The 17,692-nt window shown below is 39.0% G+C and overlaps 2 protein-coding genes across 5 annotated transcripts in view; one reads left to right on the forward strand and one right to left on the reverse strand.

Annotated features, from left to right (window-relative positions):
• LOC113912214 (serine/threonine-protein kinase greatwall-like) overlaps positions 1-16,875 on the reverse strand; it is a 36,213-nt gene extending 19,338 nt beyond the window's left edge. For 2 of the 4 annotated variants that reach the window (XM_035721923.1, XM_035721921.1), the window contains exons 1-4: positions 16,566-16,875; positions 14,161-14,297; positions 5,095-5,237; positions 4,062-4,150 (exon numbers count right to left, since the gene is read on the reverse strand). In XM_035721923.1, the coding sequence (XP_035577816.1) occupies positions 4,062-4,150; positions 5,095-5,237; positions 14,161-14,297; positions 16,566-16,752 (556 nt within the window). In that variant the 5' untranslated portion in view covers positions 16,753-16,875. The remainder of the gene's footprint in view (positions 1-4,061; positions 4,151-5,094; positions 5,238-14,160; positions 14,298-16,565) is intronic. The other 2 variants (XM_035721922.1, XM_035721920.1) reach the window with 1 other exon arrangement.
• The window catches only part of LOC113921530 (ankyrin repeat domain-containing protein 26-like), a gene marked incomplete at its 5' end in the record, with an annotated part of 108,756 nt that continues 107,861 nt past the window's right edge, over positions 16,798-17,692 (forward strand). Inside the window, 1 exon segment of the mRNA XM_035729337.1 lies at positions 16,798-16,969. Within this exon segment, the coding sequence (XP_035585230.1) occupies positions 16,798-16,969 (172 nt within the window).

Consider the following 17,692-nt stretch of genomic DNA (forward strand, 5'->3'; position numbering starts at 1 on the left):
TCTACGTGGTATCAGACTTTTTTTAAAAAGATTTTATTTTTAAGTAATCTCTACACCCAATGGGGGGTCGAACTCACAATCCTGATATCAGTATCCTCCACCGACTGAGTCAGCCAGGTGCCCTCCTATGTGATATCAGACTTTTAAAGGTAAGCTGAAAATTTGAACTTAACAAATTTTATTTATATCACACACTGATGAAGAAATAAGGACTAACAGGTAACAATAAACATCTTAAAGAATATTTTATAAATTAGGGGCGCCTGGGTGGCTCAAATGGCTGGGTGACTGACTCTTGATTTCAGCTCAGGTGGTGGTCTCAGAGTTGTGGGAGCCCGACCCCTGTTAGGCTCCAGGCTCAGCTGGGAGTCTGCCTCTCTCCCTCTGACCCTCCCCCCCCCGCTCATGTTTCCACGCTCTCTCTCTCTGTCTAAAATAAAAATAAATCTTTTTTAAAAAATAATCTTTTATAAATTAAATGTTAAAAATATTATGGCAGTGATTTCTTGGATAGGATTCCAAAGGCACAGGCAAAAAGCAAAAATAGACAAATGGGGCTATGTCAAACTTAAAACCTTCTGCATATCAAAGGAGATAATCAACAGAATGAAAAGAACCTACAGAATGGGAGGAAATATCTGCAAATCAGTTATCTGATAAGGGGTTAATGTACAGAGTATATAAAGTACTACAACCCAACAACAATTAAAAAAATAATTAATTAAAAAGTGGACAATGGATTTGGACAGATATTTCTCCCAAGATAACACAAACAGCCAACATGGTTATGAAAAGATGCTCAACATCAGTAATCAACAGAAAAAGGTAAACCAAAACTATAATGAAATATTATCTCATACCCATGAGGATGGCTAGTATCAAAAAACAGAAAATAGTGTTGGCAAGAATGCGGAGAAACTGGAACCCTGTACATGGCTGGCAGGAATGTTAAATAGTGCAGCCACTATGAAAAACACAATAGAAGCTCCTCAAAAAATTAAAAGTAGAATTCCTGTATGACCCAGGAATTCCACAACTGGGTATATACCGGAGAGAACTGACAGCAGGGTCTCCAAGGGATATTTATATATTCATGTTTATTGCATAATTCACAATAGCCAGGAGGTAGAAGCAACCCAAATGTCTACTGACACATGAATGGATAAAAAAAGTGGCATATATCCGTATAATGGAATGTTATTAAGCCTTTAAAAAGAAGGAAATCCTGTTAGATGCTGCGATATGGATGAACCTTGAGGACATTACGCTAAGTGATATAAGTCAGTCACAAAACAACAAATACTCTATGGTTCTACTCACATGAGGTGCCTAAAGTAATCAAACTCACAGATACAGAATAGAATTGTGGTTGCGGGGGCTGGGGGAAGGGGAAATCAGGGGACAGTGTTTCAGTTTTGCAAGATGAAAAAGTTCTAGAGATCTGTTGCATAACGATGTGAATATAGTTAATACTACTGAACTTTAAAAAAAAAAAAGTTTGGGCGCCTGGGTGGCTGAGTCGTTCAGCGTCTGCCTTCAGCTCAGGTCATGATCCCAGGGTCCTGGGATCGAGTCCCACATCGGGCTCCCTGCTCGGTGGGAAGCCTGCTTCTCCCTCTGACCCTCTCCCCTGTTTGTGTTCCTGCTCTCGCTGTCTCTCTCTCTCTGTCAAATAAATAAATAAAATCTTTAAAAAAAAAATTCACTTTTTAAAAAGGGTAAATTTTATATTATGAATTTTTTACCACTATTAAAAAAAACAAAACCAAATTCAGAATCTGTATACTTAAAAGATGTTTGTCATATTAATATTTATACTAATACAAATGTAGAGTTATTTGGGAGGCAAATTGTGTTTTATTTATTTTTATTTTTATTTTTCATATAAGCCATCTACTCAATGTGGGGATGGAACTCATGACCCCCATATCAAGAGCTGCATGCTCTACCAACTGAGCCAGCCAGGTTCACCATGGGAGCCAAATTTTAAATAAATCATCAGATAGGAAAAAAATAAAATAAAAAATATTAAACTGTTATATCACCATAACACAAAATTCATCTGATTTATGGCTTTTTCCAATATCTTATCTGAAACCCAGGGAGTTAGATTTGCCTCACAATTAAAAGATATTTAGATTTTAGAAAGGTAATGTGATAAATATATAGTGGCTTTTTATTTTTTTGTTGTTTTTTTATTGAGGTATGACACACAATTTTACCTTAGTTTCAGTTGCACAACCTAGTGATTCAACAACTCTATACGTGATACTATGCTCACCACGAGTGTAGCTACCGTCTGTCATACAATGCTTTTACAATATTATTGTCTACATTCACTGTCCTGTACTTTTCATCCCTATGACTTATTCATTCCATAACTGGAAGCCTGTGTCTCCCCCTCCCTTTCACACATTTTGCCCTTTTGCCTGTTCTCCCCGACAATCATCAGTTTGTTCTCTGTATTAATGGGTCTGTCTCCACTTTTGTTGTTTGTCTGTTTTGTTTTAGATTCCATGATATTAAGTGAAATTATATGGTACTTGTCTTTCTGTATGACTTATTTCACTGAGCATAATACCCTCCAGGTCTGTCCATGTTGTCACAAATGGCAAAACAACATTCTTTTTTATGGCTGAGTAATATTCTAGAGTGTGTGTGTGTGTGTGTGTGTGTGTGTACACGCCACATCTTCTTTATCCATTCATCTATTGATGGACACTTGGATTGCTTCCCTATCTGGGCTATTGGAAATGCTGCTGCAATCAACATAAGGATGCACATTATCTTTTCAAATTAGTATTTTTGTTTTCTTTGGGTAAATATCCAGTATAATGTATAGTAAGGAACACCCCTAGTGGCATCTCATCTAGCCACGTGTACTCAAATATTATTATTACTGCTGTGAAGAATCTGAGTAGTTACATGAAATGGGAGTAATAAAAACCATAAATAGCCCATATCAGCTCAGGTCAGATTTTATCAAACTAAATGAAAATCTTTAGGTCTTCAAAAGTTTTTGAAATTTGTACTTGCAGATATAGAATTATAGATCTGTTTATTTTCAAACAATTATAATCCCGTGGTTTCAAACAATTATAATCCCGTGGTTTATAATTTATAAACCCAGTTTTTTGCTATCCTGTTTTTATTTCTATCTGCTACCATTTTAATAGAGAATACAATATGCTACCAAGTTGATAAGCTCTCAAGTATCCACGTTTCTATGATAAACTTAAGTAATTTCTACTTTCTCCCTATTAGAAACAATGGTGCTACAAAGTTTTATTCATATATTTTGTTCTCTTGAACCATTTCCTTAGAATAAATTTCAAGATAGACTAATTAGGTCAAAAAGAATTAAACTCTTTTGTTTCTTAAAACACATTGGTAGATATCAGTTGGAAAGTACCGTGCTAATTTACAATGTTTCTGAAAAAACTAACTGTGCTTTTGCAGCCTCATTAATTTTAGATCTTCAGTCCTCTCTTTTTTTTTGCCTAGCTTAAAAGTGTGAAATATTCTTTCGTTCTTTTTTAAATTAGCATTTCTTTCATTACCAGTAGCGAAATCAACATACTCCCATATATATGTGTGTGTGGGTATGTGTGTGTGGATCGTGTTCGGTTTCTTTGCCCCTTGTTTATCAAGGTCTCCGTGGTGGTCCTATCAGTGTGAATAAGTTCGGTAGGTATTACTGTTTCTCATGTTATAGTTATTTTCGTCATTTTACTGATGTTTAATTGGTCAAACCAGTTTCAGTAGAGACAAAAAGTCAGAACAGAAATTGTGAGTTCCTCTTTGAAGATCCAAAGATCTTTGAGCGCCCTTGATGATTTAGAAATGATTTCCATTTCTCATCTTTTTTTTTTTTCCATTTTTCATCTTCAATTGAAAGGAAATACCATTACACTTTTCTAGTCTTTTTTGGAACAAATAATCATCAAATTTTAGCATTATAAACTAACAAAATAGTGTAAGTTAATAGTATGTAGTTGTTGGGTATTTATTTTTTTAGTTGTTGGGTTTTTAAAAAGGTACTTACCTGCTATTTTTCTTACCTCTATTCAAAGTAACTTTGGAAAGGCCAAAATCTGTTAGTTTAATATGACCTTCATTAGAAATAAGCATATTGTCTGGTTTCAAATCCCTGCACATACAAAAGACAAATAGCAGATAATTAAAAAAGAGCTAGTGTTGATGTTAGAATTAGGAGGGGAAAAACCCGGAAAGTTACAGAAGAATCAAACCCTATTTTCTCTAAAATAAGGCACTTATTGTTGGCCTTGAAAGTGCAAAAAACAACTCTCAAAAGTAAATAATCTTCTGTATATTTGAACCTATGAGAAAGTTAACTGATTTAATACTAGATTCTCTTTGCATTATTCCTAGATAGTTCATTATAACAAATAAACCTCATTAGATAAAATAAAGCTCAGGCCACACCAAAATCATATTTACCTCATTCATGGAGGGTAAGATTAAGCCTTAACTGAGAAGAGCCACTTAGAACATGACTTTCTTTGCACACTGCAAGTCAGTTGGCATTATAAAGTAGAGCACTTTTATATGATGGTAGGGAGTGGAAAAAAGATTCAATATCCTTCACAACAAATGGTGTACCCGTGCTAAACGCAACATATTCAAAGCACAGGGAGGGGAGACAAAAGAAGAGTTGATGGAATTTATACTTTTTTTTTTAAACTTAGTGCTTTTATTTACTTTTTATTTATTTATTTTTAAAGATTTTATTTATTTATTTGACAGAGGGAGACACAGCAAGAGCAGGAACACAAGCAGGGGGGAGTGGGAGAGGGAGAAGCGGGCCTCCTGCCGAGCAGGGAGCCCGATGTGGGGCTCGATCCCAGGACCCCGGGATCATGACCTGAGCCGAAGGCAGACGCTTAACCAACGGAGTCACCCAGGTGCCCCAAGTTGATGGAATTTCTAAACTCATACAAGTTACTACCAAACTTTAGATAAATCCAGATACATGGGCAAATGAGTATGCAAATATTTCAAACTCAAATATTTAATCCATAATTTGATTATTTGTGCTTTTTAGTAATAGTTTGTAGAAAAGTCAGTCTTTACCTGTGGATGATTCCGTGTCTGTGAGGATAGTCTAGAGCCAAGGGTACTTCAGAAATATATTTCACAGCCATCTCCTCTTCATCAAAATAACCATATATATGTAGGAGAGACTTGACATCTCCACCAATAAGATATTCCATTACCTATCAAAAAGGAATACAAATGTTACAAAATAAAAACAATATGATTTCTTTAAAAACATTATTTGGTATTAGTTATATATTTGTAGCATTGTTCTTTAACAGACACATTTTCTTGCTCTCCCTCAGTACACATTAATACAAAGTTTGCTCATGTTGCCATATAGTTTTTTTAAATTCAATTTAAACTGTTTAATCTGAATAAAAATTCAGACTTACAGAAAGGTCTAAGAACAGTCCCATATACTCTTCATCTAGATTCACCCCCTGTGAGCATTTTGCCCATTTGCTTTCTTCCTCTCCACACATATGAATATGAAATAAATGTCTGTTGATAATTGTTACATAATTAAAAAGGAACACAATTATTAACATACATATCTTAAACGCACGATTTTTATTCGGACTAAACAGCTTAAAAAATGTGACATTAACTACTGATATTTATAGCTTTAAAGTTTTTACTAAATAACTGGAGAATAAAGTTGAAGAGGTCATGACCGGTCACTACAAAATTCTGTGTCATATATCTCCTAACAAGGATATTCTTACATAACTACAGCATAAAAAAATTCTAGGAATTTAACACTAATATAATACTATTATCTAATTGATATTGTCCATATTCAAATTTCTCTGCATATCTAAATAAATGTCCTTGATAAGACTTCTCACCCCTCCTGCCCAAGCCAGGATCCCCATGGAATTTAGTTATCATGTCTCTTTAGTCTCCTTTAATCTGGGACAGATTTTTCTCCTTTTAGAGGGGGGCAGTCTTTCTTGACATTTGATTATCTCCTCACTATTCAATTCAGGTTTGCATTTTTGGCAGGAATTCCAAATAAGTAATGTTGACTCTTTCTTAGAGACACTCCCAGCAGATGAGACACCTAATGTCAGCATGTTCCATTACTGGGGATGTTGACTTTGATCACTTAGTTAAGGTGGGACTTCTAGATTTCTCCAATGAAGGAGTACTTTTTTAACTCCCTTGATAATTAATTAGTAGTGGGGGGGGAATACATTGAGAGTATGTAAATAACCTGTTTCCCTACAAATCTGCAAGCACTGATCTTAGCATCATGTGACCACAGATGATTCTTGTCTGAATCCAATATTGCTATGTGGTTGCAAAGCTCTATTATTCCTTCTTCTACATGCATTAGTCATTATTCTCAAAAATTTGTATAGTTTTAAGGTATAAAATACTGCCCAGTGAGAACTTCATAAAACAAAGTCTTTTCTTTCCTCTTTAGGTCAGGAGTTTCCCTGGTATATACAGGTTAGTCAGTGTTTGTTGAGATCAATCATGAACACATTTGCTAAGCCCAAAATCTGTGCTACACACTGTGCTAGAATTGAGAAGATAAGCAGGAATAAGGTGTCTCTGCACTGAAAGAGTTTATAATTTAGTAGTAGGTAAATAAATAAGTAAACAGATACTTTATTTGAGCTCACGATAATGTTTATTTTCTTACATCCTCATCAACAATAATTATTGATCCTTTTTATTTTTGTCAATCTAAGAAAAAAATGGACTTGTTTAAATGTTTATTTTCTTTTAGGGAGATTTAGGATCTTTACACTATTTTTTTTAATTTTTAGTTTTATTTTTTTTTTAAGATTTTATTTATTTATTTGACAGAGAGAGAGACAGCGAGAGAGGGAACACAAGCAGGGGGAGCGGGAGAGGGAAAAGCAGGCTTCCCGCTGAGCAGGGAGCCCGATGCGGGGCTCGATCCCAGGACTCTGGGATCATGACCTGAGCCGAAGGCAGACGCTTAACCGACTGAGCCATCCAGGCGCTCCATTTTACACTATTTTGTTTTTTGAGATTTTATTTTTAAGTAATCTCTACACTCAACGTGGGGCTTGAACCCACAACCCCAAGATCAATAATCACATGCTCCACTGACTGAGCCAGCCAGGTGTCCCTATTTTTGGTCTTTTATGTGTCTTCTGTGAATCACTTCTATTCTTTGCCCATTTTTCTACTGGGGTATTTAATTCTTTCTTATTGATGTATAAAATCTGTTTATATAGGAATAAAATTAGCCATTTGTGTATTTTATGAAAAATATTTTCTCCAAACTTGCTATTTGACTAGGTAAATGGTATTTTGTGTCTATATATGTTTTATTTTGTGCTTAAAACACCTACACCAATTTATGATTTAAAAATATTCACATCAGCTTTCTTCCAGTACTTTTTTGAAAGATTTTATTTTATTTAAGAGAGAGAGCACATGCGAGAGAGAGTATGAGCCGGGCAAGGGGCAAAGGGAGAGGGAGAAGCAGACTCCCCACTGAGCAAGGAGCCCGATGGGGCTCAATCCCAGGACCATGGGATCATGACCTGAGTTGAAGGCAGACACTTAACCGACTGAGCCACCCAGGTGCCCCTTCTTCTCGTACTTTTATGGATTCCCTTTTTTAAGTAGAAATCTACGATACAAAAGGGGAACAAATGACCGTAGCACTATCTCGAGTTTCATAACCAAGCAAAAAATGATTTCAAGTGACTTCAAAAAAACAGAATTTTGATAGTATATCCCAAGGATAAAAAGAACTGCAAAACAAAACAAAACAAAATCCTAAATTGAATCTAGTTGTTTTAGTGTTAGTATAACCATATTGACCCAACAAACAAGAGCCCAGGGCCGGACGGCTTCCCAGGGGAATTCTACCAAATACTTAAAGAAGAATTAATACCTATTCTTCTGAAGGAAAACTTCCAAACTCTTTCTACGAGGCCAGCATTACCTTGATCCCAAAACTAGACAAAGAACCCACCAAAAATGAAAATTACAGACCAATCGCCCTGATGAACAAGGATGCACAAATTTTCACCAAAATACTAGTCAATAGGATCCAACAGTACATTAAAAGGATTATTCACCACAACCAAGGGGGATTCATTCCTGGGCTGCAAAGGTGGTTCAACATCCGCAAAGCAATCAATATAATACACTATATTAATAAAAGAAAGGACAAGAACCATATGATCCTCTCAATAGATGCAGAAAAAGCATTTGACAAAGTACAGCATCCTTTCTTGATCAAAACTCTTCATGGTGCAGGGATAGAGGGCACATACCTCAATATCATAAAAGCCATCTAAGAAAAGCCCAGTGAGTATCATTCTCAGTGGGGAGAAACTGAGAGCGTTCCCCTAAGGTCAGGAACACGGCAGGGATGTCCACTCTCACCACTGCTGTTCGACATCGTACTAGAAGTCCTAGCCTCAGCAATCAGATAACAAAAAGAAATAAAAGGCATCAGAATTGGCAAAGAAGTCAAACTCTCATTCTTCACAGATGACATGATACTCTATGTGGAACACGCAAAAGACTCCACCCCAAAATTGCGAGAACTCACACAGGAATTCAGCAGAGTGGCAGGATATAAAATCAATGCACAGAAATGAGTTGCATTTCTATACACCAACAATGAGAAAGAAAGAGAAATTAAGGAGTTGAACCCATTTAGAATTGCACTGAAAACCATAAGATACCTAGGAATAAACCTAACGAAGGAGGCAAAGGATCTCCACACTGAAAAGTAGAGAACACTCATGAGAGAAACTCCTGAGGAAGACACAAAGAAAGGGAAAAACGTTCTATGCTCATGGATTGGAAGAACAAATATTGTTAAACTGTCATTGCTACCTAGAGCAATCTATACATTCAATGCAATCCCTATCAAAATACCATCCACTTTTTTCAAAGAAATGGAACAAATAATCCTAAAATTTGTATGGAACCAGAAAAGACCCCAAAGAGCCAAAGGAATGTTGAGAAAGAAAACCAAACCTGGTGGCTCACACTTCTGGACTTTAAGCTCTATGACAAAGCTGTCATCATCAAGACAGTATGGTACTGGCACAAAAACAGACACACTGGCCAATGAAACAGAACAGAGAATCCAGAAATGGACCCTCAACTCTATGGTCAACTAATCTTCGACAAAGCACAAAAGAACAGCCAATGGAAAAAAGACAGTCTCTTCAACAAACGGTGTTGGGAAAATTGGACAGCCACATGCAGAAAGATGAAACTAGACCATTTCTTCATACCATACACAAAAATAGATTCAAAATGGATGAAAGACATAAATGTGAGACAGGAATCCATCAAAATCCTAGAGGAGAACACAGGCAGCAACCTCTGTGACCTTGGCCGCAGCAACTTCTTGCTAGACACGTCTCCAAAGGCAAGGGAAGCAAGGGTAAAAATGAACTATTGGGACTTCATCAAGATAAAAAGTTTTTGCATAGCAAAGGAAACAGTCAACAAAACCAAAAGACAACTGACAGAATGGAAGAAGATACTTGCAACTGACATACGAGATAAAGGGGTAGTATCTAAAATCTATAAAGAACTTACCAAGCTCAATAGCCAAAGAATAAATAATCCAATCAAGAAATGGGCAGAAGACATGCACAGACTTTTCTCCAAAGAAGACATCCAAATGGCCAACAGACACATGAAAGAAATGCTCCACGTCCCTTGGCATCAGGGAAATACAAAACAAAACCACAATGAGATACCACCTCACGCTGGTCAGAATGGCTAAAAATAATAAGTCAGGAAACGACAGATGTTGGTGAGGACGCAGAGAAAGGGGAACCCTCCTACACTGTTGGTGGGAATGCAAGCTGGTGTAGCCACTCTGGAAGACAGTACGGAGGTTCCTCAAAACGTTGAAAATAGAGCTACCCTACAACCCAGCAATTGCACTACTGGGCATTTACCCCAAAGATACAAATGTAGTGAACTGAAGGGGCACCTGCACCCCAATGTTTATAGCAGTAATGTCCACAATAGCCAAAATATGGAAAGAGCCCAGATGTTCACCGACAGATGGATAAAGAAAATGTGTGTGTCCACACACACACACAGACACACACACACACACACACACACTGGAATATTATGCAGCCATCAAAAATTGAAATCTTGCCATTTGCAACAACGTGGATGGAACTAGAGGGTATTATGCTAAGCAAAAATCAGTTAATCAGAGAAAGACAATTATCATACGATCTCAATGATACATGGAATTTAAGAAACAAGGCAGAGGATCACAGGGGAAGAGAGGAAAAAATAAAACAAGATGAGGCCAGAGAGGGAGACAAACCGTGAGACTCTTAATCTCAGGAAACAAACTGAGGGTTGCCGGCGGGGGTGGGGAGGGGTGTGTGTGTGTGTGTGGAGGTATGGGGTAACAGGGTGATGGACATTAAGGAGGGCAGGTGATTAATGAGCACTCATGAATCACAGACCTGTACCTCTGAAACCAATAATACATTATATGTTAATTAATTGAATTAAAATTAAAAGAAAACAATATTGATATTGTTATTTTCAAAGTATTAGATATATATAATGTTATAAGTTTAAGCAAACGAGTAATTATGTTAATGTTCTTAAGAACCCAGATGGTCAGGGTAAAAGAATACATTTTTTTTCAAAATATTTTTATAGGTTATATTTTTTCAAAGATGAGGAGTAAAAATACTATAATTTCCCATTGAATTAGAAATTTCAGCATGTACTTACGATATAGTTTTCTCTTTCTATAAAAATGTTATGGAGCCTGGGTGCTCAGTTGGTTAAGTGGCCAACTCGATTTCAGCTCAGGTCATGATCTCAGGGTTGTGAGATCGAGTCCCGTATTGGGCTCTGTGCTGGGCATGGAGCCTGCTTAAGATTCTTTCTCTCCCTCTGCTCTGGCCCCCTCTAAAAAAAAAATGTTATAAAATACATAAGTCACAGGGATGAAAGGTACAGCACAGGAAATATAGTCAATGACACTGCAATAACTTTGGTGACAGATGGCAACTAGACTTACTGTGGGGATCATTTCATAATCTATAAAATCACTATGACTTATACCTGAAACTAATAGGATATTGTTTTTCATCTTTTTAATCTTTTAATCTTATTAATCTTTTAATTCTTCCTGGTGCTCTCTAATGCCTTTACTACATACCTACATACTGTTCCATATACCCTGTGTGATTAAATAGTTCCCTACCTTCTTCGGGAACGCAATACGTCAATGTTTCCTTCTTTTTCTGTAAAAAGCCAGATAGTAAATATATTAGGCTTTGCAAGCCACATGGTCTGTGTGGCAACTACCTCACTCTTCTGATGTAGCACAAGAGCAGCCATAGATAATAAGTAAACAAAAGCATGCGGTTGTGATCCAATAAAATGTAGTCACGGAAATTCAAATTTCATACAGTTTTCACATTTCACAAAATATTATTTTTCCTTCGATTTTTTTTCAACATTTTAAAAATGTCAAAACTATTCTCAGCTCACAGGCTGTGCAGAAACAGTGGGCCAGATTTGGCTCACCACAGGCTTGAAAGATGGAAAGTCAATTATTCTTATAGTATTTAGTTTCCACCTTCTTACTGCTACTCTGTATTTTTTTTCAACTCTCTCAGACAGTGAACCATCTTATAAAGTAGACCCACATATCTGCCTTTCTTAGAACCTAAGGGGTCTCCTGAAGGACTCTGAGGGTGAATTCCCTCAATATAAATTTGTATCTTTGCTTCAAAACCCTGCCCCACAGCATTAGCAGGTCTTGTCTCTTAAGAGAAGGTCATTACAAGCAGGTACTGCAATTCATGCTAAGGTATTTGTTGGAGTGTTGTTTAGAATTGTAAAAGAACCCAAACCAACTCATTAATAGGACATTTGTTAGAAAAATTACGGCATTCCTAAATAAATCCATGTAATTCTGGGTAGCTATTAGAAAGGATGAGGTCACCAGTAAGTGGAAAAAAATATGTAGAATAGTTAAGTATAATATGATCACATTTCATGTACTTAAACTGTGTACAAAACTTTTATTGATCCTGAATTAGTCCTAATGCAAAAAGGCTGCTAAAAAGGGTGCTCACCACTGTCCTAGAAAAACTTCTTATTCTCCAAAGTTTTCTGGTCTTCCCATTAAATCTTTCAAACCACATTTAATGTCAGTTTAAATATACTCACAGATTTACTGAAAGATGAGAAATGGATTTAGCCATCAGGTACCAAAAGAGTTTTAGGGTGGACTCTATTTTTATAATCTATCCTGAATTTTCAGGTGTACTGTCTGAAGCTGGATATGAGGTTCTGTTCAGTTTCAAGCTTTTGATATAGCAAAAAGTTGAATTGTCGCACAATTATGTTCCACAGACTTACAAGAAAGCTTTAGCATATCGAGGATAAAGGGATTCCACTCCCAGAAGGCAAATCAAATCATGAAAGGAATGAGTGTTCTGTTGGTAAACTACACATTTGGGTCTAAAATCTACATCCTAAGACCCATCCATTCATAGAAAACCATTTGTGCATACTGAACAGAAGCTACTGGAGACACCAAACATTTAATCCACAGACCGTCTCAGGAGTCAGATCTCCAGAATTTGTAATCAAAATATCTTCACCAATTCCCGCTCCCTCAGATTCTTCATTAGAAATGAAAAGCAAGGGGCGCCTGGGTGGCTCAGTCGTTAAGCGTCTGCCTTCGGCTCAGGTCACGATCCCAGGGTCCTGGGATCGAGCCCCGCATCGGGCTCCCTGCTCCGTGGGGAGCCTGCTTCTCCCTCTCCCACTCCCCCTGCTTGTGTTCCCTCTCTCGCTGTCTCTCTCTCTCTCTCTCTGTCAAATAAATAAGTAAATAATCTTAAAAAAAAAATGAAAAGCAAGCAACTCTCAAAGTCCACATACTCAAAACCCACCACTTCCCAATACTTTCCTTACCATATACCAAAGTATTGGTATATTCCTAGTATTCCTAGTATATGTCCTTTACTTACCAAATATTTTTAGCCCTATGTGCCAGATACTGTTCTACATGCTTTATATTAACCTATTAAAATGTCATAACAACCTCTGAGGTAGAGACTATTATTATCTCCCTTTTGCAGATGAGGAGACTGAGGTGGGATAGTTAATTTTTATGTATCAATTTGGCTAATCCATAGTACACAGAGATTTGGTGAAACATGAACCTAAATGATGCTGTGAAGTTGTGTTTTAGATGAGATTAACATTTAGGTAGACTTTGAGTAAAAGCTGATGACCCTCCATAATTGGGTGGGCCCCATCTATTCAGTTGAATGGCATTAAAAGAAAAAAGATCAAGGGTTGTTGTCCATGCCCCGACTTCCACCCCACCCCAAGAAGAAGGAATTCTGCTTCTACACTGCTTTTGGACCTGAGTTACAACATCAACTCTTCCCTGGGTCTACAGGCTGCTGGCTTACCCTGCAAGATTTCAGACTTGCAATCCTGACAATCACATAGACCAAGTCCTTAAATCTCCACCCTCCACACACACACACACACACACACACACACACACTCTATTAGTTCTTTTTCTCTAGAGAACCCTGGCCCATACAACAGGTACGGGAACTTGGCCAAAGCCATAGAGTAAGTGCAAAAGTTGTAATTCAAACCCAAGTACTCTAAACCCAGAGACTATATTCTTTTTTTTAATTATATATATTTTTAAAGATTTATTCATTCTTTAAAAAAGATTTTATTTCTTTATTTGACAGAGAGAATGAGGGAGAGAGAGAGCACAAGCAGGGGGAGCAGCAGGCAGAGGGAGAGGGAGAAGCAGGCTCTCCAGTGAGCAGAGAGCCCAATGCGGGGCTCGATCCCAGGACCCCGGGATCATGACCTGAGCCAAAGGCAGACACTCAACCGACTGAGCCACCCAGGTGCCCCTTAAAGATTTATTTTTAAGTAATCTCTACACCCAATGTGGGGCTTGAATTCACAACCCTGAGATCAAAGAGTTGCATGCTCTACCGGCTGAGCCAGCCAAGTGCCACCCCCCCCACAGTATTCTTAAGTCAATGAAGTCAGTGATTGCTAATGTGTGAAGAAAAAATTGTAAAATTATTTACTTACCAAGTAGACATTGTTTGCTGACTGTAGTGAATAGTACAAATGGACAATGAAAGGACTTTTGCTTAGTGCTAGTGCATCCCTCTCAGCTTGTACCTGATGAGTCGTATTTTTGTTGATCATATCTGCTTTTTTTTTAAACAAATATTTTCTCCCAGTTTGCCATTTAGATTTTTTTTTAAAGATTTTATTTATTTATTTATTTGAGATAGAGAGAATGAGAGAGAGAGAGCATGAGAGAGAAGAGGGTCAGAGGGAGAAACAGACTCCCCGCCGATCAGGGAGCCCGATGCGGGACTCCATCCCGGGACTCCAGGATCATGACCTGAGCTGAAGGCAGTCGCCCAACCAACTGAGCCACCCAGGTGCCCGATCATATCTGCTTTATTGAAAACCTATGGTAGACAACATAACAATACGTTCATTTTATTTTTTATTACAAAAGTGTTCTCAGGTTTCAGAGTTGCCTTTGTGGAAACAACCAGAGAGAGCAAACATAGATGTCACTGTCATTGCCCTCAGGAAACTGTCAGAAAAACAGCTAATATGGTAAAACAAAACTAAACTTTCTTCAAGAGAACTACTTATTTTAGCATCAAGTGGCAAAAGTATCACATCCCTTTTGAGAAGGAAAAAAGAAGTAAACAAATGCGCCCCTAGTGCCCTACATGTTAGTAGAAAAAAAATTCCATTCTACTATTCTTATAACAAATTCAAAGGTGGTAATGTTCCTAATAAGCCCCCAGATAATCAGGAACCTAGGCACAGATAATTAGCAGCTAATAAATTTTCTTTAACTTCTGATTCTTTGATGGATGGGAACTGAGTCAGAAAGAGGAAGAATATAGGAAGTTTGTGTGCCTAGAAAAAAATCTTAATAGTTAAAACTACTGAAAGTTAACAGTCTCAAACGCTGTCTTACAGAAAATGACAAATTACTCTTTTCAAGTTTCAAGGTAATTGGTACAGAAGCAAAACTGTAATATAATCTATATTAAAACTGGGGCACTAAACTGAAGTCAGTAACATTGAGATCAATTGTCAGGATGATTAAAAGACATATTTCTTCCAGAGACTCATTAGAGTAATAAAATCAATATTATTGTGTATAATTAATACACTATAAATTCCAGCCTTATATCCTTCCATACGAAAATTGAGGGAAATTGTCAAAGTCAGTCTGTAACATGATTTCGCCCATCATTTCCCTAGATTGGAAGCTCTGTGAAGGCATGTTTGTTTTGTTCACCACTGCACCCTAGACCCTACACACGAAGGGGATACTCAACAGATATTCATCGAAAAAATGAATTGGTGTTTTTATTTCAACAACTGATAATGACTGATTAGGAAGTATAGTAGAAGGAAAAGCAAAAAATTGGTGGAACATATGAATCAAGGAAGAATTAATTTCAATGGAGTGGGTCTGAAAGGTCAGGTAAGGTTTGAGGAGGAGCCAAGCGATGCGCGACTCCCGGGATCAAGAGCTGAGCCGAAGGCAGACGCTCAACCGACTGAGCCACTTAGGCGCCCTACGATTGCTTTTCTAAGGAGTTTGGACTTTAGCTTGCGAGCCACAGCCTAAGGAGGGGATGAAAAAATTAGGGATTCTATTTAGGGGCCTATTCCAATAGACTAGGTATGTAAATGAAGGTTTGATGAATCTCAAAGATGTTGTCCAGTAAAAAACAAACAAACAAAAAAACCCAGATGCAAAAGACTATATATTGCATGATTCCATTTACATGCAAGGTAGAGAAAAGGCAAACCTATAGAGATAGAAAGTAGATTGCTGGTATCCTGGGGCTAGGGGTGTTAGAGGGAGGTACTGCAGACAGGCAGGAGGTCTTTTTAGGGTGATGGATATGTTCTAAAATGGGATTTGTGTTGATAGTTACCCAATCTTTAATTTACCAAAGATTGACTTGTACTTTTAACAAGGAAGGGAGGGGGCACCAGGGTGGCTCAGTTGGTTGGGCGACTGCCTTCGGCTCAGGTCATGATCCTGGAGTCCCTGGATGGAGTCCCGCATCAGGCTCCCTGCTCAGCGGGGAGTCTGCTTCTCCCTTTGACCCTCCCCCCCCTCACGTGCCTTCCCTGTCTCTCAAATAAATAAATAAAATCTTAAAAAATAACTGTTTCAAATTTAATGTTTCCAACTTAATCCCGGTAAAGGTCAAGGTGGTAAAAAGGATTCAGAAATCCTGGCGTATCCTAGGCATTGGCGGTGTGAAAAGAGTGGGGCAGAGGCGAGACACCCAGTCTGCCGGCGCTCTTGTCACCCCAAGCAAGAGGTCATATCACAGGGCCATAGAGGCTCCTATGGCCCTGGGGCCTGCCCAATTCAGGGGCAGGAAAGAGGGCCGAAGGTTCGGACTCTTTCCCTTTCTTTACTCCCCGACTTCTTACCTTCACAGCATACAACTTGCCGCCTTTCTGCCCGAGATACACCTTCCCAAAGGCGCCACGGCTAATGGGCTTCACTATGGTGAATTCCTCAATGGAGGGAGGTCTTGGCACCGGGATCCTATTCACGCACTTCCCTGTCACCGCGTCTCCTTCACTCTCCTCCTCGCTCCCCGCAGTGGGCTCCATCGTAAGCCAGCCCAGACGGAAGGCGGCAGCATCAGCTAAGGCCCTTGCCGAGCCACAACTCCCGCCACCTGGGTTCAAGGGAAGACCCCGCCCACGCAGTTCGTCGTCAGTGACGTCACCGCGTTGCCGCGCTCGCCGCGCTCGCCGCGCGGAGCCCAGCGCAGACCCGCCGCGAGCCCAGCGCAGGCCGGCCCAGTCACCTCTTGTTCCTCGGCACGTAAGTACCCGATGGCGGTGTGGGCGGGGACGTTGGGAAATTCTCCAACCAACCACAGACTCTTCGAGGGCGGTGACGGCGGCCCAATTACTTCATTTGTCATGAGGGAAGAGGCTGAGACCCTTTGGCCTACAAGAGGAAGGGGCTACTGCGCGGACTTGAAGCTCAATTGCAGAATTGAGGTTCCTCCTGACCTCCACTCGAGGTTTGGTGGGGACCCTGCCCTCATCTCACTTTTGCTTTGTTTTGTTTTCTCTGTTTTTTACTCCTTCGCGACTTCGCACCCTCGCGAGAAATGTAAGCCCCTTCGGTCTGGCTAGTGGAAATCAGAGAATGTGGAGAAACTGGATGAGCGGGAAGCCGGTGGCTGGCCCTGCCATCTGCCCTATAACGGGATGTAACTTGCCTGACTGAAGCGGACTAGGACCAATAGGAAGAATTTTCGATTTACTGTGGGGAGGGTAAAGAGCACCAAATAGTAGCCAAAGAGTTTATCGTACCTCAAGGCCCAGTCGGAAAAGGAGAATATACTGGAAGATTTGATACGTCAGGTGTACAAAGATTTAACAGGGTCAATGCCGTCCCCCCTTAAAAAAAAAGACCAGAGAGCTTGGGGAACCCGCGCTTGTATTAGTCAACGTGAATATCAACGAGTTTGCGGGCCAGGGTACCTCAGCGGCTGCAGTAGATACGCGTAGTTCCCTTTACTGCCCACCTGCCCCG

This window comes from Zalophus californianus, chromosome 9, assembly GCF_009762305.2.
Source record: "Zalophus californianus isolate mZalCal1 chromosome 9, mZalCal1.pri.v2, whole genome shotgun sequence".
Lineage (NCBI taxonomy): Eukaryota > Metazoa > Chordata > Mammalia > Carnivora > Otariidae > Zalophus > Zalophus californianus.